The sequence below is a fragment of the Austrofundulus limnaeus genome, unplaced genomic scaffold (genome assembly GCF_001266775.1).
Source record: "Austrofundulus limnaeus strain Quisiro unplaced genomic scaffold, Austrofundulus_limnaeus-1.0 Scaffold1, whole genome shotgun sequence".
Lineage (NCBI taxonomy): Eukaryota > Metazoa > Chordata > Actinopteri > Cyprinodontiformes > Rivulidae > Austrofundulus > Austrofundulus limnaeus.
The window spans coordinates 5,715,911-5,740,290 of record NW_013952403.1 but is presented as its reverse complement, the minus strand read 5'-3'; the positions used below and the strand labels follow the sequence as shown (position 1 = coordinate 5,740,290).

The 24,380-nt window shown below is 38.5% G+C and overlaps 3 protein-coding genes across 7 annotated transcripts in view; 1 reads left to right on the top strand and 2 right to left on the bottom strand.

The window, feature by feature from the left end:
- Positions 1-8,836, top strand: part of ankrd13d (ankyrin repeat domain 13 family, member D) — an 11,552-nt gene extending 2,716 nt beyond the window's left edge. Inside the window, exons 5-17 of one of the 3 annotated variants that reach the window (XM_014006612.1) lie at positions 399-542; positions 642-831; positions 923-989; positions 3,763-3,844; positions 3,953-4,014; positions 4,095-4,225; positions 4,304-4,461; positions 4,574-4,687; positions 4,796-4,968; positions 6,253-6,332; positions 6,699-6,932; positions 8,362-8,421; positions 8,543-8,836. In XM_014006612.1, the coding sequence (XP_013862066.1) occupies positions 399-542; positions 642-831; positions 923-989; positions 3,763-3,844; positions 3,953-4,014; positions 4,095-4,225; positions 4,304-4,461; positions 4,574-4,687; positions 4,796-4,968; positions 6,253-6,332; positions 6,699-6,932; positions 8,362-8,421; positions 8,543-8,585 (1,538 nt within the window). In that variant the 3' untranslated portion in view covers positions 8,586-8,836. The other 2 variants (XM_014006605.1, XM_014006619.1) reach the window with 2 other exon arrangements.
- A 377-nt stretch (positions 8,837-9,213) lies between these two features.
- LOC106516346 (signal-transducing adaptor protein 1) lies at positions 9,214-17,835 on the bottom strand. Its single transcript, XM_014006663.1, has 10 exons — positions 17,525-17,835; positions 15,952-16,023; positions 15,735-15,851; positions 15,569-15,625; positions 13,372-13,526; positions 13,157-13,288; positions 12,957-13,026; positions 12,051-12,153; positions 11,782-11,970; positions 9,214-10,286 (listed from the first exon to the last, which is right to left on the bottom strand). Exons 1-10 carry the CDS (start codon positions 17,624-17,626, stop codon positions 10,189-10,191), a joined length of 1,095 nt encoding a protein of 364 aa, XP_013862117.1. The 5' UTR covers positions 17,627-17,835; the 3' UTR covers positions 9,214-10,188.
- Positions 17,836-20,267: 2,432 nt separating this feature from the next.
- On the bottom strand, positions 20,268-23,064 carry LOC106516405 (paired box protein Pax-5). 3 transcript variants are annotated; one of them, XM_014006762.1, is made up of 7 exons: positions 22,791-23,064; positions 22,558-22,723; positions 21,558-21,755; positions 21,444-21,484; positions 21,267-21,341; positions 20,442-20,567; positions 20,268-20,351 (listed from the first exon to the last, which is right to left on the bottom strand). In XM_014006762.1, exons 1-7 carry the CDS (start codon positions 22,831-22,833, stop codon positions 20,332-20,334), a joined length of 669 nt encoding a protein of 222 aa, XP_013862216.1. In that variant the 5' UTR covers positions 22,834-23,064; the 3' UTR covers positions 20,268-20,331. The 3 variants fall into 3 exon arrangements, with proteins under 3 accessions (XP_013862216.1, XP_013862208.1, XP_013862226.1); XM_014006754.1 differs by having other exon boundaries at positions 21,267-21,362; positions 22,791-23,062; XM_014006772.1 differs by lacking the exon at positions 20,268-20,351 and adding an exon at positions 20,889-20,960 and having other exon boundaries at positions 20,475-20,567; positions 21,267-21,362; positions 22,791-23,063.
- Between the last annotated feature and the right edge of the window lie 1,316 nt (positions 23,065-24,380).

Genomic DNA, 24,380 nt, shown 5'->3' with positions numbered 1-24,380 from the left:
CATAGATACTTTATTATGGTATAGTATTTAAATATATGCCTGAGAAACACATAATATTGCCCCTTTAAAATAAGGTAAAAGAAATAGAAAACAGAAAAAGCTGTTTTGCCCCCGGTACTCTGTAACAGAATTACACATCTGGAATGGGAGCGACTGAAAGTAGAGTCGAGAAACAAACTCAAGCATCAGTCCTATCCTGCTGGTATCGATACAATCCAACATCTGCAAAAAACAATCTGATTTGTGTCACTTTTGCCTGCAGTGTGAACCTTTAACTTGTCAGTATATAAATCAGTGATAAATCAGATGTTTGTTTTTTATTAGAACAGGAAAAAACTAACTTCAGGACCTGACATGTCTGTGGTGTCTTCATTCCTCCTCCTCGCCTCTCGTCTTAGTGCCGCTGGTGTCGAAGGTTTGTCCCAGCGACGTGTACCGGGTGTGGAAAAGCGGCTCGTGCCTCCGCGTGGACACGACCCTCCTCGGCTTCGAACACATGACGTGGCTGAAAGGGCGGCGCAGCTACATCTTCAAGGGGGAAGGTGGGTGCCGCCGTGCGGAACGGGCAGAGGGGTTTCACGTCTGGCCAATTGGGGCTCTGCTCTGACTTCCCGTCCGCTCCGTTTGTCCCTCCTCTGAAGATGACGGCGCCGTGGTGATGGAGGTGGACCACGAGAAGCAGGTGGTGTACACCGAGCCGCTCGTGTTGTCTCCTCGGGACGCGCCCTCCCTCCTGGCCGCCATGCAGCCGTCGCAGGAGAACACGGCTCAGAGACTCACGTCGCCCATCGTCTCCACGCACCTCAACACGAGAAACATCGCGTTCGAGCGGTGAGAACACAACATAACGTCGCAGAGTTTTAATCGCCAAACGAGCAAAATCTGTCTCTAAAGCTCTCTCTGATTTAACGTATCACATCAGGAATAAGTCGGGAATCTGGGGCTGGCGCTCGGAGAAGACCGAGGTTGTCAGCGGGTACGAAGCCAAGGTAACTGACCTCTCCTAATTGTTTTCTTTTTTTAAATTATCTCCTGAAAGTCTGATCTCCTTTTACTCCATTAGTTGTCTGTGGATGCGTATCATCCAGCATTAATCGAAGTAAAACAAGCTATCAGTCAGAATAATGAACAAAAGTCAGTTATTTAAGTTTATGAACTGGTTTAATTTATGAAGTGACACATTACAAAGAGCCCCTACATGCTCCATCTAAACCTGCAAAATMATCTTTTATTGTCACAGTTACGTGACAAACGTGTCATTTTGTCCCCTTCTCATCACAACACTTGTGCTGAACATTTACTCACAGTCGACACAGGCTCAGAAGATGGGTGTGTTTGTTAGGCAGCATTTTTGCTTTAACTCCTCCTGTTCTAGAAGCTGACTGTTGTGCGTCCAAACAACACGGATGGTGTTAAGGAGCAGTTGTCTGAGGCCAGAGTTGTAAAGTAACTAAGTACAAATACTTTGTTACTGTACTTAAATAGAATTTTTGGGTATCTGTACTTTACTTGAGTAATTATTTTTCAGCCTGCTTTTTACTTCTACTTCTTACATTTTCACACAGTTATCTGTACTTTCTACTCCTTACATTATTTTAAAAAAGGCAAGAAGAAGAAAGTTTCTTTTATTTAATTTTTGCTTGTTTTCATTCCAGCTTGTTATTGTAAAAAATAATACTATCCATATAAATTGTGCCTCCTAGATAGAGTGCATTTAATTGTGGTTGAATGAGAAGTATAAATATAAAATTCTGATACCGTATTAATTTGTACACCAAAAAATCATGTCACACTTCAGCAGGACATAATCATTAAAATAAAAGGACTGTACTTAAGAAGTATTTGTATTTCATGAATTATATTATTGCATTTGGCCGCAGCCCTCAGATTTTTATTTTGGGGAAAATGTTTGGTCACCCTTGATATGTATATAAACTGAAACAGCTGGACTACATCCTAAATTTAACATAAATTAATTATTTTAATACGGCAGTCATTCCTGCATTTTTTCGGGGGAGGTCATCTCCTAATAAATGTCCTTACAGAAAATCTAACTGCTCATTTTAAATCAATACTTTTACTTTTAATACTTAAATACAAAAAATATCAGATGCTTTCAGACTTTTACTCAAGCAGTGTTCTTAAAGGAGACTTTAACTTTTACCAAAGTAGTTTTTTGGTAAGATACTTGTACTTTTACTCAAGTATCACTTTGTGGTACTTTATACAAGACTGTCTGAGGCAGTCAGAAAGTACGTTCATCTATATGACTCTTAGACACTTAAAAAGATAATGAAATGGTTAAAAACTCCTGGATGGAGAGAGATTTTGTGTACAGAGAAATCCGTCTGCTGAAAAGTGTGGAGCTCTAACTTCAGCCTGGGCTGTGACGTGTTCAGCAGCAGGAGGGCTTTCCCAGGAGCTCAGTGTCGTGTGTCTGGTGATTTATGAGAGGTGTGAGGCAACCACGTGACCTGGAGTCAACTTTTAGACTTCATTAAGTTTAAACACATCATCTGTGTGATTGATTACTTGTTTACTTAAAGACTGGATGTTTCCTGAAGTTTCCTCATCGTGTCTTTGAATTTCTTTTAGTGATTGTTGACTTTCTAATCAGACCTGAAGTTTGCTTCAGATCTGGATCCTTCTTTAGCAAACTTCATCATTGATTTACAACATGACAATAATGCTTACAGGGATCCAAGATTAGTTTTAACATTAGACTTTATTTGATAAACATATATTTTAACTGTAAAATAAAGACTGTAAAAATACTGTAGGCTGTTTAATTTTTATCATTTTTAAACTAAATTTATAAAAATATTTTAACACAGATGGAGCCGTTTTATTTACACGCAAAGCATTCTGGGTAAATGATGATGTGGTTAGGTCATCGGTGTGAGCGAGCTATGTCCACCCTGAAGGTTAATCTTGGACAATATCTGATGATCGACTCTTTTAAATGAAACCAGAGAGCGTTGACAGAGAGGAGAMGGTAGAAATGACTCAGCCTGTAACTGAAAATATGGATGGAGGACAACAGAGCTGCTTCATGGAAGAAGAACCTCAGCTTAGCCTGTTAGCTTTAGAGTTAGCCCCGACGCTATTACCATACATATGTATTAGCTCAGTGCTACACATTCTCCTCTCGTCACTGAGGTCCTCCATCCACATGGCAGAGAGGGGAACACAAAAATGACTCAGCTGCAACTGAAAATATAGATGGAGGACCTCAGTTTAGCTTGTTTGTTTGTCACGCTAGCACCGAGCTAATACATATAAGGCAATATAGCATCAGTGCTAAAGCTAACAGGCTAAGCTGGGGTTCTTCTTCCATGAAGCAGCTCTGTTGTCCTCCATCTATATTTTCAGTTACAGGCTGAGTCATTTCTACCTTCTCTCTGTCGACGCTCTCTGGTTTCATTTAAAAGAGTCGATCATCAGATATTGTCCAAGATTAACCTTCAGGGTGGATATGGCTCGCTAGCAGCCTCGCACCAAGGACCTATCCACGTCATGATTTACCCAGAATGCTTTGCATGTAAATAAAATGGCTCCCTTCATGTTAAAATATATTTTTAAAAATTTACAAAACTAAACAGCTTACATTATATTATATTTATATTTAAAGTCTAATGATACAAATAATCATGGATCCGTTTAAAATCAGGCTTTGAGTTGTTGAAATCATTCTCTGGAGCCTCTAAAAGCACCGTAAAGGTCTTTATTTGAAGTGTAAAAGGTGTCTGTTTGTGTGTTCAGGTTTACAGCGCAACCAATGTGGAGCTGGTGACCCGTTCGAGGACAGAGCATCTGTCGGACCAGGACAAGTCCAGGAGCAAAGGTGACCACACAGTCACACTCACAGGAAGTTCAGCTTGTTCACTTGATGATGTTGCGTCTAATAGTTTCGCTGCAGTGTGTTCATTAATCAGATCTTGGTTGTTCTCAGGCTCAAAGACTCCCCTGCAGTCGTTCCTGGGCATTGCTGAGCAACATACGGCTCACAACGGGGTAAGAGTCTCCGAGGTTCTTGTTCATTCCCACTCATCCTCTGACGAGCACTCACAGCTGCGTCTCTGTCCCCCCGTCAGAGCAACGTGTCCCAGTGCGCCAGTCCCCACAACCCCACAGCCATCACARCCGAGGAGTACTTCAACCCAGAGTTCAATCTGAACGGCCGGGACATCGGACGCCCCGTCGAGCTCACCAGTAAAGTCCAGAGGTACGGCGAAGGCAGCGTGACACGGTTCACGTCGTGTCTGAACGTAACAGAAACTGGAACTGTGTTTTTTACGTTTAGGTTCAAAGCCACGCTGTGGTTGAGCGAGACGCACCCTCTGTCCCTGGCTGAGCAGGTGACGCCCATCATAGACCTCATGGCCATCTCCAACGCCCACTTTGCCAAGCTGCGTGACTTCATCACCCTGCGCCTGCCTCCGGGCTTCCCCGTTAAGATCGGTGAGTGGAACCAGAAGGTTGGCTTCGATCTGGAGACGCCGCTCAGCGGGCGGAAGCCGCAGCGAAGCAGCTCTCCTCTTGTCTGATCCTGGGTTTTTGTTTTGGGTTTCAGAGATTCCTCTGTTCCACGTGTTGAACGCCAGAGTGACGTTCAGTAACCTGTGCGGCTGCGACGAGCCGGTCAGCTCCGTGACGGTTCACAAGCCCGAGAACACAGAAGAAGCTGGTAAGTCTCGACTCATCGACACACGTATTTAAACGGCACAAACAAATATACAGCACAGATCCAGCTGRCGGTTTTAACGCATCATTTTCCACACGACTCGCCCCTCAGGTGAGGCCGCCCCTGCCTTCCACTGTGAGGTCGACCCCTCGGTGTTTGAGCCCCCCTCGGACTACACCGTCCTCGGTCCGGGTCGCAGCGAGCCGATGAGGGACGAGGATGACAACCTGCTGCAGTTCGCCATCCAGCAGAGCCTGCTGGACGCCGGAACGGAAAGTGACCAGGTCAGAGCTCGCAAGGGTTAAAGCAGAAAACAGATTCATTTATTGCCTACGTTTGAATTGTTTGGTGTTTTTTCTATCTGTGCCTATAAACTAGTATTAGTAATATTTTTAATAAGAATAAGAATAATGCTTCAGGGCCAGTGTTACAGGGATATTCAAGTAACACACAACTTCAAGTTTTTACATTTTCTCCATATCTGTGTACATAACATCGCTGCTAAAATTTATTCTATTTTTCCTCCTCACAAGAAAACTTTACATTTAGAACAACGGAACAGAAAAAGTAAAACAAGGATTAAAGAAAAGACACACCTATTAGAACAATTCTGGGGTTAAACAGGAGAAAGTACTGATGAGGACCAGGCAGGAAAAAAAAAGTAGAGAGAGGATGTCGTCGCCTCTCACTTTAAGGTGTGTGTCCTATTTATTTTCTTGTAGTCCAAAGTTAAATGCTCCATACTCCACTGATTAATGATAGTAAACAGCTGCTAAAATGTTCATAGTATTTATTTTATTCTTGGTGCTAAAGGCCTGGTGTCTTCATCTTACCTGAGGGCTTGTCCTGCTCCATGTTTATTGTTAAAACTGAATTTGTTTTTTTAGATTTAATATGTCAACATATTCATGTACCTTTTCCAAAGACAAATATACACTTTAGATACGACATAACGTTCATTAAATAAAAATTGTCACATTTAAAAATACATAATTATTAGCATTCATGTCTTAGCTGATAAGCTATTATTGAATGTTGCTGTTTCAGGGAAAATATTCATGTTTTCCGGCCCAATTTTAAAGAAAACAATTCCTACGATTGTAAAAATATAAGTTTGCTGAAAATTAAAATCTTAATTTCTTCGCTTCAAAGTTGTCATGAGAAGTCTGCTGGAAGTACGTTCTGTTTTTTAAKCTGAATGTCACAAACTGGCAGCTCATGCATTTAAAACAAAACATGTAGAGTTTCGGTCCAACAGGTGGCAATAATGAGCTTATTCTTCAGCTGTTTATTAGAAAGAAATAATTGTTTTAGAAGAAATTAGACAAAATATTTTGTGCCATTTTAGTCCTTAAAGGATCTACAAATGTGGAAAATGAGCCAATTTCCTCTTCAATCACTTCGTTGTGACTTATGAGAACAAATGAAGYGGTCCTGTCTCGTTCTGGTGTAGTTTTGTCACAGAAAACAGACTTTTCTTTATTTTCTAACACTAATATCAGTGCTGCCAGTCGGTGGTTATTTAGTTTTTATCTTCCATYTGAAGCCTGTCACCGTCTGGTTTGTAGGTGACCATCTGGGAGGCGCTGACCAACAGCCGCCCGGTGCCTCAGTCTCCGCTGTACGAGGAAGACTCTCAGCTGGAGAGGTGAGCCGTTTGCCTTTATTCCCGTCTTCACACAGATAAACCTGACTGTTGTCAGAGCATCACATTATTAGACCTCAATAAGCAATTAAGTCAGTTTTAAGCACAGAAATTAGATACGTAAATCAAATATTGTCTTGTTAGATATAAAGTTTGTTTAACAGGAGGTTAACTCAATAAGTTCTTTGGGAATATCTCTGGCTTGAAGTGTAATYTTATTAATTAAATCTTTTAAAAAGACTCCTGTAATTAGATCTTTTTACCTCGAGAGCCTCGTTTCTCCTCTAATTAAGTTTTAAATGGGAATCTGGGAAACTGTCCTTTCTTTAAGAATTCTTGATGTTTTCTCTTCATTTTGTCTGGTCTCAGGGCGATCCAGGAGTCCCTGTCTATCTCTCTGGCCAGCAGGGAGGGYGAGGACCTGACCGACCTCAGCCAGCCCTCCTCGGTGTCCCCGCTGGACCCCACCGCCAACTCCCCTCTGTCCTTCAGGACGGAGACCGACCCCCAGCTGTCGGGACCCTTCGGCGTGGCGAGCAGTTTCGACGAGCAGCTTCGAATGGCCATGGAGCTGTCGTGCAGGGAGCAGGAGGAGATCGACAGGTGAGGGTCGAGTCTTTCCTCTTCCTCAGACAAAAGTTTTTTTTTTATGTTTGGACATTTTAAACCAGGGGTTCTTAAACGTTATGAGCCTGGAGACCCCTTACAATGGTAGCGAATTTCCAGGGACCCCTTTATAAACCCCATGCTGTTATACAAGTAATTTACTGTCATTTTACCTCCTAAATACCATGAGAATATAATCTTTTGTTTGGTTTAGTATGTTTCTTCTACTAGTCTATTGTTCTCTAAATGCATTTTTTAATTAAAAAATCAAATGAACAATTTATTGAAGATTTTTGAGGACCCCCAAGATACAACTCACGGACCCCTGGGGGTCCTGGGACCCCAGTTTGAGAACCTCTGTTTTAAACCATTCATGTCTCCATGTGGTGCAGATCAGAAGACATTTGTTCTTTTATTCACAGTTTTCCTCAAAGAAAGCACAGTTCTGTTTTTAAAAACGTCAGTGTAAGACATAAGGATTGTTTTAAAGTTTAAAGGATCAAAAAATAAAAACATTTTAAACTGTTTTTGGAAAGCGATGTTTTAATCCTTATAACAGTGTTTATACTTTTAACTGGATAACAAAAGGCTAAATAAAATACGAAAGTAGAACAGTAACTAAAAACTAAAAGTAGCACATCAGTAGTCTAAAGGTAACAAAAGGCTAGCTAAAAGCTAAATGAAGCAAAACAGTTGTTAAAAGCAAAAAATAGCATTTAAAATAAAAAGAGAGCCAGTGTGGTGAAGCACTTTTCTAAAAAATCTATTTTATTTCAAGGTATTTTTGAGACCTCGCCGTATTCTTGTAAGGAAAGAATACAAAGATTTGTAAATAAAATTAAATATTTTAAAAGTGTAAAAGCTACAAAAACTAAAATTAACCACACCGTCTCCTGAATGAGCTGAACAGTTTGATAAATAAAAAATCAAAAATAACACATTCTGTACGGAAAACAAAAACGTACAGAAAAATAAAATTACTTCCAATATGATTTGTTACAACAATGGTCAAACGTAAGCTTTAACGGAACAATAAAACTAGGTCGGCTAAATATTAATTACTGATAATAATTGGCTGATTATTAAAACAAAAACAACTAAACAAAGAACATGAGAGGGGAGCACCGAGGCGAGCGTTCACAGAACCATCCAGGATGTAGAAAATAAAAAGTTAATAAGATGCTAAACTGAATCAGATTTAAAGAGCAGAAAAACACATTTGATTCTGTCAAACAACAAAAATGCTGATTTTATTGGGGAAAAAAATAAAATTATATAAGCTGTTGAAGTGAAAGCTGTTGTGACGGTGAAAGAATCTTGGATGTAAATTATTTTTTAAAATAACTTCCTGTCTTCAACAGATTTGCTGAAATCTTAAATGAAGGCTGTCGTTGATTAAAACTTTCCTCCTCCTCCTGTCTCTTAGGAAGAGGAAGGAGGAAGAGGATGAGCTGGAGAGGATCCTGCAGCTGTCTCTCACCGAGAAGTAATGTAACACCGAGGAACAATCACCTTAATTTATTCTGTTTTTATTTTTGGATCCCGAGACATTAAATTATTATTATTATTATTATTACAGATATTTTATTTGTTTTTCTGACACAAAGGCTGCTACCACAGATTGTAAAGGAGCCGACACGGGTGGAGTAGAAAGAAAACTGAACACTACAACCAGTAAAGGAGGAGACTAAAGGGAGTCTTTGTTTTTATTTTTTTTATTGAATATTTTTCACAGTCTTGCTGTCTTTGAGTGACGAACGATCCTTAAACTTATACGATCCACTACAGTGATGAAACTTAATGGAATAACTTATAAAAACACGATTATAACGTTTAAAACATTTATGTTGGCTTTACTCTTGCGTGTGGAAAAATAAAAATAAAAAAAATACAAAGATCAACCCTGAATGTGAGCTTTTAATTTTATTTTTCAACTGTATCAATCTGAGGAACTGTCAATTCAGTTTAAAACACTAAGTTTGTACAAAAACTAAGCATTTACAAAAAAAAATTAACACAAAACTGGACTTAGTCATTGAATTGACATTCAAACATTAGCAAAAATCAAATGTATTTCAGAAATAGTACTTTTTTTCTAATTGTGATTCAAAAATCAGAAAATACTCTAATTGACGTAAGAATAAAATGTATTTGATCCTTTTGTCTTAAAGTAAAAAGTGCAGAGGGTGCAAAAACAAAAAACAAAACTTTTTAAAATATTCAAACTCAGTGTTTGTGGGAACATAAAGAAATAAAAATATGATAATGGTTGTTTTCACTGGTTTTAACCCTCCTGCTGCCACCCACCTCAAACAGCAGGAGGGTTAAATAAACTCTTATTTCCTGGTTTCTGAAAGCGTTAACATCCCAGCCCCACATTCGTCAAAATTTAGGATTTTTTTTAGGAACTGAAAGCTCATTAAAAAAAAAGGACAGAAATATGCAGCTCAAAGCAGCTACATGTAAACTACACACATATATGGAACCACTATATTATCTCATCACACAACAYTGAAATAAAACCTGCTAATTTTTACATCAAATGACTTTTGGTAGTACACACACCAAAAAAAAGAGCTGTACAGCTCAGACACACTTCACAGCAGAAACATCATTTGAAAGTTTGACTTTACATATCTGAACTGGCACTTTGATCACTTTGATATACATATAAAACACTGCATAAACATTAAAAATCACATAGGTGACAATCCGCGTCTTCTGCTGCTCACAGCTCAAATCGTTTGAGATCTGAATTGTAGTTTTTGCAAAGCAGCTGTTTATTTGAGGCTTAGTTTTCAGTCTGCCCCCTCATAAAGCAGCAGCTTTAACATATCTTTTGAACTTGGTTCTCTTTACACTTCCTATGCAGTTCTAGTTAAAAATAGTTTGTTTTTCTTAGATTAATATAAAACTGGACATTTGGAACATTTTAAACTGACTAAATAAACTTTATAGTTAACATTATCAACTTATAAAGGTAGGATAAAGACTTTTAAAGTCACAATTTTCAGCATCACTAAATCAACATGCTGAGCAGTATTTGTTTTTGTTTACAGATATTTATATAAGCCGTGATTTTTTTTTTCCCCTAATTGATCCTAATAAAAACACAAACTAACTGGTCCAGTGGCACCAGCAGAATTCATTTGAGAGTTTAGCTGGTGTTAGATTCACAGRTGAACATCAGGTCTGAAGGCTTCAGGTCTCAGGAGTTGGAGGTGCTCCAAGATGCTTCGTTTTTTTAACGACTCTAGTTCTCATAACTTTGGGTCTTGTCCTCTCCGTATGTGACGTAGATGTTGTCTCGCCTCTTTTTTAAAGCTTCTCGAAGCTCACTGTCCAGCTCAGCTAGTGCAGACAGAAGACGTGTCACTTTTTGATTTTATCCACACAAACCTTGTGAACACAAATGATAAAACTAAATTATGTTTTATGTAAAAATGAAGTTTTTACACACAATTACTGTAGAGGCTTAAACTGGGCTGTTAAAGCTAAACCAAGCAGAATACTAGCTAAAAAGGAACACAATGGATGAAAGCTATATAAAAGTAGCAAAAGACGAGCCAGAAGCTAAAATAGCAAATGTTTACCTAAAAGCTAAAACTATCAAAAGGCTAGCTAATAGCTAAAATTAGCCAAAGGTGACCAAAGAAAGTCCAAAAGCTAAAAAGGTGCAGAAAGCTAATTAAAAGCCAAAGAAGCAGAGCAGTATTTAAAAGTAGAAAAATGCTAGGTATAAGCTAAAAGTAGCCAAACTTGAGATGAAAGCTAAATCAGCCAAAGCCTAGATAAAGGCTGAATGTAGAAGAAATGTAATGACAAGTTAAAAACACTWAACAAGTAAAATAAAAAAAAAAGCTAGGTAATAGCTAAAAATGGCACAGGATAACTAAAGACCAAATGTAGCAGAAAAGTAGCTAAAAATTAACAAAGCAGTAGCAAGTAAAATAAAAATGCTAGCTAAGATCTAAAAATAGATAAGGCTAAATTACAACCAAACATAGCAGAATAGTCTCTAAAACAGCAAAAATAAGCTCAAAGTAGCAAAAGGCTAGCTAGAAGCTAAAAGTTACAAAATTGTAGCTAGATGTAAATTTGCAAGCTAGTTAAAAAGGCTAGTTTTAAATGTTATATGTAATACAAAAGTAGTTAAAATTCAAAAATAGCTAAAAGCTAACTACAGTCTAAAAGAAGCTATTGTCTAAAAACAACATAATGGTATCTTGAAGCCTATATTAACCAAAAGACTAAGTTAAAACTATTAAAAGGAATAATCACTAAAAGTTAAAAGAATAGCAGAAGCCTAGCAAGGCAACTAAAAGACTAGCTAATAGCTAAAAGTTGCACAGGCTAAATAACAGCCAAACATAGCAGAATAGTATCTAAAATAGCAAAAGGCTAACTATGAGCTAAAAGTTACAAATGGAAACTAGATGTAAATTAGCAAAAGCCTAGTTAAAAGCTAAATGTAGCAGAATAGTAGCTAAAATAAAAAAATAGCTAAAAGCTAACTGCAGTCCAGAAGCAGGATGTTAAATGAAAACTAAAAATAGCTTATTGGTATCTAAAAGCCTATATTAACTAAAACACTAGTAAAACTATCAAAATAAGTAGTCGCTAAAAGTTAAAAATAGCAGTTGTCTAGTAAGGCAAAAAAAAAGAAACTAGGTAATAGTGAAAAGTAGCAAAAAAATGCTATATGTTAAGTAGTAAAATGGTAGGTAGACGTTAAATTTGCTAAATAAGTGTCCAAAAGTGTTTAGATGAAAAAAAAAAAAAGTCATGGTAAAAAAAACAAACAAACTAACAGTAATAAACAAATAACAGCTACAATAATATTCACCTTTCTTTAACATCTGGTCATAAGGCTTGCGGTCGTCTGGAACAACGTATTCCCCCTCATCGGGCTTCTCTGGACGTAGGTGGAAGTTGTCCGGGCTCTGTAGATGCTGCATTGGAGCCACCTGAGCCCTGGGCGGAGTTTGAGGCGAAGGTGAGGAGACGCTGATGCACTTTGGAGGCGGGGATGTGACTGAGGAACACAAACAGACACGTGTCAGGAGCTGTGGAGCCAGGCCAGGGATGTTTGTCAGGACAAGAGCTCTGCCTCACAGATGCGAGTGTCGTAGGGCTGAGAGATGACGTAAGGACAAAGACGATACTCGGTCTTCTCCAGGAAGTATTTGAGCACATCATCCAGGGAGGGGACGGTCACCTGCAGAGCGGAGAGGAGAAACAAGCCTGGAATCAGTCTTCGTTAACGACCTGTTAATGAGGCTTCAAGCATTAAATCATCTTAATCTGTAAAACAACTCTAAATGATATTAGGATCACATCTTCCAATTTGTTGAATCTTCCTCATACACCTGAGTTAGTTGTGGAGTTCCTCAGGGTTCTGTGCTTTGACCTATATTCTTTATTTTAAATTAGCTTCCATTAGGTAAAGTTATTAGACGGCACAGGATAAAGTTTAATTATGTTGATGATAAATAATTATATTTATCACTAAAACTTTACAAATCCAATCAGTTACTTAGATGGGTGTTTTTCAACCCTGGTCCTCAAGGCCCACTGCCCTGCAGGTTTTAGAGGTCTCCCTGCTTTGACACACCTGATTCAGATGACTACAGTTCAACAAAAGCCTGTTGATCAGTTGTCAGTTGAAATCAGCTGTGTTGAAGCAGGAACACATCTAAAACATGCAGGGCAGTGGGCCTTGAGGACCAGGGTTAAAAAAACAGACAGATTACAAACTTGTCATACAGATTTAAACATATTTGCCTGGATTAAATTACGATACAATTTCAGAGAGAATTTAAGACTTAATTTTATTTTTACCTCTCTGTGCTGGCAGCTTTACCTACATTTAAAAGAAAAACTCCTCACTGTTAATAGCTTTGAAAGCTACACACATTGTTAACGATTACCTTTTTTCAATCCTTTGTGGCTTTTAAACTGAACATGGAGAACCGCTGTTCTCTCAAACCGTAAAACACAAAAACGTCTGGTTGGACTCACCGGAGTGTCCAGCTCGATCACAAAGCCAACGTTTGTGGCGGTCACCCTGTAGTTCTTTATGGAAACACCACTGGAACACAATGAAGGCCATGATTACTGTCCTGAACTGACAGATGTTTCTGATTTCTTTTTTAGAGAGTTTTCTTTTATCTGCAAGCCTTTTTCTGTTGGTAATTGCCAGGGGTTTTCGGTAATCAAACCTGGAGGTCTTTTGTCTGAGGGTCAGGGCGTAGTTCTTGGGCAGGGCAGACGGGCGGAGGATGATGCTCCCGTTCTCTGGGTTGTCTTCCAGCATCTTCTCGGCCTCCTGTCGGCTGACATCGAAGAAGCAGCTGCAGGAGGTGAAGAGAAGGACAGAAGGTGACGGCGTTGCTGGTGGAAGTGCAGACAGGAAGACAAAGGAGGTGGAACTCACGTGGGTATCGTGGCGCTTTTGGGCTTCAGTTCGTTCGGGCGGGGTGGGAGAGGAGGCCGTGACAGTGGAAGTTTTCGCTTGCTCTCCAGTTCCAGAACCTCCTCCAGCTTCATCATCTGACCGGGCAGCAGCTGCAGCCTTTGAGGAATCTCTTTCTGCAGGAAGACACACCCAAGTTACCCGACAGACAATTACTCTGTGACTCACCAGAGACATGCAACGCATCATGATCCGCTGCTGGGAAAATGAGTTTTATGATCTGTTTATGAGAATATAACCTCTTCCTGCTGAGCATTATCAACTGTGATGGCTAAATAACTAGTGAATACAAAAACAAGCAGATCTGACAAACAAAAAATATGTTTTTAATGTTTTATGACAACAGTCTGATATAAAGGATAAACATAAGACACATTTTTAATAAACTTTCCTTTTTTTACAGAGCATACATCCCTCTACCTCTCCCTACTCTCACTGCAGACCACACAATAAGTACGAGGTGCCAAGTGTAAAATGAAATGTTTAAAAAATTTCAGAAACATATTTTTCATTACTTAGCTCACCGTTAAATGTTAAAAATATATTTAAATATTAAATCCTAAATCTAAATGTAAACATTAAACCTTAAATGTTGAAGTAAAATGTTGAAGTTCACATTTAGGTATTTTTGGAATTGAATGCTGTTTACTGTTGGTGCTCGGCACATGTTATGATGTCATCACCCTGAGACAATACCACGGCCAGCGCTCCACGTTAGTGGGAAATTAAATCACTCAAAAAGTGAGTTAAATAAAAAATATATATATGTTATGTTTAACATTTCATGTTATGACATTTTCTTTAACTGTGAACCAACATGTATTAGTTTAATTTTACTTCTGATATTTTTGAATTAAACACAAAAGATATGTTCCAGGAAATATAAAATATGAGTAACTTACCTAAATTATGTAACTTACTAAAATATTTTTAATATTTAGAATCTAAACTGTGGTCCAGTGTGGTCCTGCTAATCAGCTAACAGATAATAGCAGAACTAATTTTTCATTAAGTGGATTTGCATTTTCACTATCTTTGAGAACTGTTAGCGGACCAATTAGCTTTCATTAAATTAGGTTTTGCCAACATTAGTCAACTAACAGCTAACTAACGAACTAACATTGACAGATTTGTGTCAGTCCACCAATCTTCTGTAGAGGACCGACACTGACATAATTAAAAATAAAGCAGAAATATATAAATGGCCCAATAAATAAATATACACTTAAAATAATTTTTAAATGGAGAATTTTACATTACGTTTTATCATTTCATTGATCTTCATATTTATTTTTCCAGCTTAGTTCCAATAAATTATGTAGTCTTTTAACACAATTCAAATTTTACTGTTTTTAAAATAAATATATTTATTTATAGTACTTGTAAATACATCTCTTAAAAATTTGTTCTTAATTTTTTTCCTGTTTTTGCTTTACCTTATGCATTTCTGCCTCATTATACAAATAAGGTGGGTTGCCCTTCTTGGGTCTGCTCCTCTACTATTGGTCAGTAGACAGGAAGCAGCAGGATCCATGTGCCTGCACTGCCTCAGTCATGCAACCAAAGTGTAGTGAGCAAAAAGACTGTCTGTCTCTGTGTTGTTAAGGGAAGCTGCAAATAGACTTCCTCTCAAATAAGTTGTGTTCTCCTAAAACAGCCAGCAGAATTTTTAATTATGTCAGTTTCAGTCCTCCACAGCCTTCAACTTGATGGAGAAGACGACGCAGGCTGAGTGACAGCCATTGTAGCGGTTAGCAGTTAGTCATTAGTGTTAGCTTCTGCTATTTTTTTTTCTCACATGTTTAGCATCAGTAAAGCTATATTTTTAGTTAGCAAATTATGATTGAATGAAGCTAACATTTTGGCTAAAGGCAAAATTGTATAGAAAAGTCAAATTTGAGAACGGAAAGTAGCTACAGATAAATGTCGTATCACTTTTTGACCCTAATAGGTATACTAAAATAATAATATTATAAGGGTACTTTTATTGAAAAGTGTTACCAAAGTAATTTTTTGCATCCTTTTGTTTATTCAGAGCTTTCCACAGTCACATATCTGTGTTTTTGTTTCAAAGTATTKTTCAGGCTGAACACTTGACTAAAGCCATAAACTAGAATAATTCCTCTTCTTCGGCCACATAGTTATTATTTTTCCTCACTTTGAACACCGTCATGATGTATCCTCTCCATTCTTCTCCTGTATCGGCAGAGTCCATCTGTCAGCAGGCAGCAAACACGCAGAAAACAAACAGAGGGTTAGAATATTTCATCATGTAAAACCTGGGTGGTTACTGATGTCMTGTCAGGAATCGGTTTGCAGCCGACCTTCAGCTGCACCATCTCTGAAGGCAGGTTCAAAGTGAGGATGGTTGGTTCCTTCTTTTTATAAGAAATGTTMGAGTCCATGGACCTCATCTGCTCCAGGTCCAGCCTTTCTACGTACTGAAACACACATTTACAATCTGAGCTGTCAGCTGAACTTCTGCATCATATAACCCTTGAACAGATTTTGTATAAACTGTCAGTGGAACAGATTTCTTACAGTTTCCTGGGTGTCACTGTCGTACAGAAACAGCGTGGATCCTCTCAGCTCTCCATAGAAGTCTTTGAAGTTCTGGAAGTCATAAAAAAATGTTCTGAATTGTTCATGTGGATGAAACGATCACCTTTGTGCAGCAGTGCGAAGCAATAAATTCACTCATTAGGGGCTGTTGGGGCCAAAGTACAACAGTGAACAGCTTTTTATGCTTTACAGTTTACAGTAACCCACAGTTTACTTTTGAATGATTGTTTTAAAGTTTACAAGAAAAAAACGTGAATTTATATTTTAGATTTTATGAATGCTGAGTCAGAACTACACTATGGTTTTACCTGTTTTTACTCTAAGTTTTTTTTAAACAACCCAACTACGTCTACATACTGATTTAACCGGATGTACATCAGAACATTCAGCTCAGGAGATGGGCACTATGAGTTTTGGTTTTTGTTACTTTTATTCTTTTCAGTATATTGAAACTTTATTTACACAATTTGGAAATACAAATATACATTAAAATCTCATCAGTTGCTTTGTTTTATTTGAAATCTGCTTCAGAAGACTGACAGCCTYCTTATCTAAACTTTCACTGCTTTTAAGTAGCATATTGCTGGTTTTAGCTTACTCATAGCTGCTTTAGCAAGACTTTAAACTTTTTCTGATTTTAAGTAGAATATTGCTACTTTCAGGTAGCTCTTAGCTACTTAAGCAAGACTTTAGATACTTTTAGTTTTATCTAAACTTTCACTGATTTTAAGTAGCATGTTGCTACTTCTAGTTTCCTCTTAAATGCTTTAGCTAGTTTTTTGGTACTTCTAGCTCTTAGCTTTTAAGTAGCACATCGCTACTTTTAGCTATCTCTTAGCTGCTTCAGCAAGACTTTTGGTCTGTTTAACTTTTAAGTTTTGCTGCTATTAAATAGCATTTTGCTGGTTTAGCAAGACTTGTATCCTATTTTTTTATTTTAGCTACTTTTATTTTGTAGTTAGCCTTGAGTATTTAGTCTTTTAGCTTGCTAGCTTTTTAGCCTTTTGCTACTTTTATGTTCTAGCCATATTTTGCTGCTTTTAAGCATTTTCTACKTTTATTTTCTCATTCTCTACTTGAAACTTTGAGCTAGAACTTTAGCTACTTCAGCAAACATGCTCTTACAGTATATTTTTTCCCGTTTTCAGGTTTTAAATAATTTCCAGTGACATTTAGCTTTTTTAACCTTTTACCTTTGTCTAGCTTCTTGGTAGTTTTTTTACTTTAAGAGTTTAGCTCATCTTTTTTAGTGTTTTGCTAATTTTATCTACTGTTTTACCATCTTTAGGCTTTTATCTACTTTTTAGTTCCTTTAAACTAGAGTTTTGCTTCTTTTAGCTGCAGTTCAGTTTGAGTTTAACAAATTTCAGCAGTCATTCAGATCTCAGCTGCATTTTGGCAGAAAATCAAGTTTTGTTACTTTAGTAAATCATTGTTTGTAGGAGCAGCTACACTTTTGGTTGACATGTTTAAATATGTATATAGATTAAAAAAAACTTAAAACTTACTACATCTTTTTTACACAAACACCTGAAAGGAAGTGTGTTGTTACCTTCTCTCTGGAGCTTTTCTTCAGCAGATATCCAGAGTAGTAAAGAGGCAGAGCTGTGATGGCCTCCCTCCTCTTGTGGATCACTCTAGGGGGGACAGCCATGACCCGGTTCTTTGTCGAAAACCTCCAGACTTCTTTCTGCTCTGGTTTAGTTGGTTTCTCTCAGCTGCGTCCTGGGAAACCTCTGGAGCTCCTGTGTGTCTCTTCGCTGACACAAACAGTCTGATATGTTTTCCCAGATTATTACTGGTCCATAAACCTTTGATGACCTTTCCTTCAATCTGAGGGCTGCTGTGTGAGAGAACGAGGAAACGCTGCACTGATTTATGAAGAAGGAAGTGGTTAGTATAAAAAAGCCCCACAAATGATTGTATTTTGAACCTGGGCACAGACTGGTCAGGAGCAATAAAGCATGGAGGAATGCGTGCATAGTTGTGTGCACGCACACACACACACACACACACACACACACACACACACACACACACACACACTTTCTAGGTTACAACCTTAAGATTAATTATTTGCACGAAACAAATGACGAGAAAAGATAAAACGTTTATTTCTTCCTCACATGAGCAACAGGTTAAAATCAACTCTTGATACAGTTTTTCAGTTTTATTGTACATTTTTGTTTTCAGTTTGAATAAAATTGTATGGATACAATATAATATGATCAACTGAGAGTTCAGAGCTCAAAACAAATAATAAAAAGCTAATATTATAAACAGTGCATGCAAACAGAGTCCCGAGAGGTTTCTGACCAGTTTTTTTCCTGCTAAATTCAAACAAAGGACATCCATTCAGGAACTTTATCAGTGAYAAATCAGAGTCGAATATTAGAAAAACGGTTGATTTATGAATTAACATCTGTTATGTSCTATTGTACATTATCAAACAGGAAGAAACTTAATACCTGAAACCTGATCTATTCTGTCTGAAAATAAAAGGTGTGACTCACTGAAGGTCTTAAAACTCATCTGTTACAACCTTCAGACTTCACACATATGCAGTAGATAAAGATAATAAACCAGTCTGCAGACATTAGAGCCATCTGGCGGTAACAGGAAATCCACCAAATCAAACAAATATTTTGTAATTTGAAAATGTCTAGAAAAAAATGACTTAAAATGCAGAAATATARGATTAAAACAGACCTAACTGTGAGGGCTTGTTGATGTGAGTGTTTGCCTGTAAGCAAAATATCACATTACCCAGTGGACAAAACTTTAAATGAAACATCAACAAGTCATAAAACGAGTTTCATTCATTCATGTAAAAACATAAACTAGGCTGTACCTTACATCTGAAAAACCTCCCAGGACTGATGTGATGTTCTCCGGACCCCGCTGGTCCCCTCAGCAGCTCGGATGTCCTTTAAATTTCTCATCGCTGAGGGAGCGTTAGAGAAACCAACACAAAGGAGGGAAAAGCAGCCTCTGTTCTCCATCACATGGCCTCTAATGAAGCAGCCTCTGACTGAGCAGAAAACGACCGCAGGGACCGGAGATAACAACCTCCTGAAGTGATGAAGCTTCATCGGGCCTCCGAGATAACATGTCTTTGTTTTCTGGCTGCAGATCATTTAAAAAACTTATTTTAAGAGAGATAAACTGTTACTGCCTGCTGCCGAAGGCAAAACAATGATGTTTATGTCTGTGTTTGTTAGCAAAATATCTCATGAACAACTGCAGAGAATTTATAGAAACTCTCACAAAGCAATCAYTGGATGGACTTCTACAACCAAATAAAAGTCAAGATTCCATTATTTACTTTACATTTTACTTTATATTTTACATTACTTGGTCAATCCAAGATTGACCAAGTCAGATTCAAAATGTCTGCCACAGATCAGCGTCTTCAACAACCACAAAAAATAAAAGACTTCAACTCGATACGTTTTATAGATAAAGAGCTAAAGCTTGGTGTGGTAGTAGAAGAGAGTCACTCCGGACATTGACTTAAAGGGCTACACATTACACARCGTCTTTGCTTATTAACTGTGACTTTAACTGTTATAGTAAACCTTCCCACATAGCAAAATGTGTCTGGCCCAGTTCTGGCCCACACAAGACAAACACTGGRTGCCGATACAGCAAAAAATTACAAYCCTTTTGTGACCCAGATGTGGTTTGCCGGAGGTGGTCCATGCATGAGCCAGCACTACTTAAACTAAACCATAACTGAGACTGTTGTTGCATTGACAGATTCGGGCTACGTAAACCAAAACACAATTGGGCCAGTTGTTGCATTGATAGATTTAGGCCACATAAACCAAAACACAACCTGACCAGTTGTTGCATTGACAGATTTGGGCCAAATAAACCAAACTACAACTGGGCCAGTTGTTGAATTGACAGATTTAGGTGAAATAAACCAAACCACAACCGGGCCAGTTGTTGCATTGACAGATTTGGGCCACACAAATCAAACCACAACTGGACCAGTTGTTGCATTGACAGATTTGGGTCACATAAATCAAACCACAACTGGACCAGTTGTTGCATTGACAGATTTGGGTCACATAAATCAAACCACAACTGGACCAGTTGTTGCATTGACAGATTTGGGCCACACAAATCAAACCACAACTGGACCAGTTGTTGCATTGACAGATTTGGACCACATAAACCAAACCACAACCAACCAAATAGGAATAGGAAAGCTTATCGCCCACTGCTAATCTGACTCACAATAAGATGAACTTGGTTCAAAACTCTGACATGACTGGCAGCAGGCGTTAAGCATTCTTTTGAGGAATGCTGGACTTTTAACTTCCTTGTTTTCTTGATATTGATTTTCTTTCTTCAGTTATGACCTGAAGGCCCTGAAGAACAGAACGGAGAGGAGAAATTCACTTCAGAGCTGATTTTTTTTAAAATGGAAAACATTTGAGCACATATCAGTTTAGACTAACCTGACGGGTCTGAGTTATAATCAGCTTCCAGTCGGGGGTGAAAAGTCGGGCTGGGGTCAAACTGTTCCCACGTGTCACAGCGGGATTGCTGCTGGTCGTGGCGTTCACAGCAGGAAAAGTCCCCTCCTGGAAAAATATAACGTCTTTAGAGCAGATTCCCTTTTATTCTCACCTTTGTGYCTTTCTCAATTTGTTCTAATTAGGACAATGATAAACCAGCCCACATGCACCGGGAGCCTTTCTGCGCTTAACTACGTGCATTTTTCTTTCCAATTTCCTGTCCTAATGCTTTCAGTGATGGACCGGTGGAGGTGTTAGCAGGCCTGCGATTAGAGGCTGAGGCGAGGAGAAGGAGGGAGCCTGCTGGCTGAGAGGATGGAGGCCTGCAGAGGTCAGGTGGACCTCCTGCCGAGGAGACTGGTCTGAATTGTTCTGACAGAGTCTTACACATCTGTCTGCTGTGAGGTCTGGACGATCAGCTGCTCCAGAAAAACCATGAATCACAGCAGCAAGTTTCATCTGCAGGAAAAGTTCCTGATTTAGTTTGGAACCAGAAAAAATTTGATAAAGGTAACAAAAAAARGGATTTTTTTCTCATGATGAAGGATGATCATTCTAAAAACTCCAACRAGGCGAGTGGGAAATTTAAATGGCCTAAATTCAAATGTTTTTTCCACCATTTTTCTACACATTTGCTGATATTTGTGTTGAGAAAAAAGGTTATTTTTAAACTAGTTTTTTAGTTCATCATCAGAAGACCAAAGCAAACATTTCCAGATGATCAAACAGCTCGAAAACACGAACCCAAGAGTCCTGCCGACTCACCTTCTTTGTGTTTGATGTATTTTCTGATTCCCAGAATCCCACTTATTGAAAACCTGGACTCTGAGGAACACTCCGCTGCCACAGAAACAGATGATGCTAAAGATGCAGAGGTTCACCAAACATCAGTGAGAGGAAAACTCGTCAGAAGAAAGAAAGATGGAYGGAAAATATACTCACTGACTTCACAGGACGTGGATCGGATTTTGTTTCTGATGATCCTGCAGAGACAGAGGGAGCCCAGGAGATGGATTTGTGACGTCAAACACACATTTACACACAGGTTAATTCTACCTGTTGACTGAGCTGACGCTGGGCACGTTGTCGTCGTCACACACCCCCTCCAGCACCAGCCTGTCTCGGATCTCCCAGGCGAACATGGTGGGGCTGTTGCGCTTCAGCTGCAGCATCTTTTGCACCACCGTGGGTGTGGCCACTTTGGGCTTGGAGCCCCCGATCAGACCTGGTCGGACGCTTCCCGTCTCATTGTACCTGCAGAGGACGAACAGAAAAAGAGTCCAGAAGCTTCTGCGGCCTGAAACTCAATAAAAACGAGGACCAGACTGAGAAGATAAACGAGAAACAGTTTTTTTCTCCAGTGGTTTTCACTTTTCACCAGTTTTCTATCTAATCTTCAGTCCGTTTGCACCAAACATTTAATACGAAACAGTACAACAGACAATAACGACCCTCAGGAGAGAGGGGAGGTGATTTGCTTGAGTTGAGTTTGCACTGTAGCTTCAAAGATTAAATCAAAAACGACAACAACAAATAACCAAACAAAATTCAGATAAAGAAGTTCAGCTGATTAAAAAATTAAAACAACACTTTAACAGTAAAATGTAAATTTTAACTGGAGATCAAGCAAAGCAATTCACAAACAACTGTTCAAAAAGAAGATATTTTGTTACAACAATTAGAAAGAAGAGGGTGATATTGCATTTCATGAAATTACTATTTATAATTTAGAAGTAATTACAATAAAATCATCACAAATTATTTCTCTCCTCTTGCCTCCTTGACTGGATAATTAAGATGAAGATTTTTTTATTATTTATTCCATATATATATATATATATAACCTTTTTTCCTTCGTTTGCTATTGTTTCCACAGGATTTTATTGTTTATCCTAATAAACTAAAACAATATAAGCACAAACTTATTTAAAAGGTCACAGTTTGTTTGCAAAGTTAAAATAAAAAAAGGTTAAAACATAATGAGTTTGACTGGAGACACACCTGCTGATGGGCTCGGCCTGATTAAAACACCTGATTAAAGCTCGTGAAGGCTCACCTGTGCAGGATTTTGCTGACACAGCCGTGGCTGACGCGCAGGCGCCGCGAGATCTCGCAGGGTCGCGCGCCGCGCCGCGCGAGCTCCACGATGCGCTGCCGCAGCTCGTGCGGCAAGGGTCGGCCGTTGATGAAGACCCCGCCGAGCTGGTTCACCCCACCGTGTCCTGAGGACAGACCCGGTTCAGAAAGTTCCGCAAAGCAACTTTTCTGAGTTGGAGTTGGAACACTTACTGTGCAGAACCGCGAGCGGAACCAGGTCCAGGTCCAGCTCCATCACTGGAAAGACAAAACTGCAGGAAATAAAAAAAAATAAAAAAGTGGGGAAATATCCTGCCTTCAGCTTTTTGATAACTTCTCCATCTTCATCCAAATATTTTCATAGAGTTTTAGAATTACAATAAAAACAATTAAACACAAACTAGTTATTTTAAAGTAAAAAGCAGCTTTATGTCTCTCCTCAGCTCCTGCAGGAGTCTGATCCCTCAGAGGAGGAGCTGTTTGGTTAAACCTGTGCGTAAAATGGGAGGGACACGTTCAGGATGCTGCAAAACACTGCAGCAATGTTCATCGTGTAGTCTGACAACTTTATCCTAAAACACAAATCTGTTGTTTCTCTCATGGTATTACGTTTAATAGTGCAAAAATGGGTTTTATATTAATTGTTGCTGGATTTACTGGTTACTGATCCGTTAAAACGGATTAAGTCACCAAAATGCAAGAGCTCAACCAGAAGTCATATTTGTTTCTTATCATTAAAATCTCTCTGATGTTTATAGCTTTTAAGTAATTTTGTAATAAATTAGGCTTTAAATTACCTGATTTTTTTTATTAAAATGTTCACTTTTAACCTATAACTATAACCTGATCAAATGGACTAAAATTAGGAAAACAATTTACAAGTTTGAAAATATAGATTTTTTATAAGTGTAATATCAGTTACAACATTTATAAGGGGGTTTGATCTTCGTACACATTTTATTGTAAAAAGTGTTTTTCTTGTGTCATGTGAAAAGCGTCCTGAACGTAGGGTTCCTTTTTTGTTGGCCAACTATTTCCCCCCAGTGTTGTGTTGAAACACCTGGGGGGGCGTGGCCATCGGGTACTGCAAGCTGTAGCTGCAGTTTCAATCAGCGGACACGTGAATTAGATAACTTCTGTCTACGCTTTATGAAGGATAACATTGCCATTTGTAATTAAGGTAACGCTAATAATCCAAATTAAAATGGGGGTCTACGGAAAAGCGCTTTTGTTTGAAAAAGTTTCCTTAATTATGTTTCGCTTTTAACTTATACACAACAGCACAGTCAGTGAGAGTGTGAAGCCATGTGGAAGTATTTACAAACAACTGTACGTTTTTTTAGTTTTTCAGTTGTGAAGGCTTATAAAAAATTAACAATGATCTGTTCTTTACAGATTTAAAGCTCCTCGTGTAAACGTGTAATTATCACCAGAACTACCAGCATTTTCGAACAACTCCTACCAGAGACTGCCAGATGGCAGTGCTGGGGTCATTTGCAACCCATTAGGCCACCTTTTCTAATGTACATGCATCCACCACCAGGTAATGCTAAACGGGGGTGATAGTGTGAACTATGTGGATCCAGAAGAAAAACCCTTGATTTTAACCAATCTTGATACGTAAAAACATAAAATGTTTGCCAAATGGGTAAGATATTTTGACGTAAAACAAGAAAAAATGTCCTGATAAGATTCTTTTATTTAGGTTTTTATGAAAATTTAAGTAAAAAAAAGTATTTTTTTCCCAAGTAGCTGAGTTTTTTTTTGGTATAAATTTATGTAAAAATATCTACCTATTGGCAG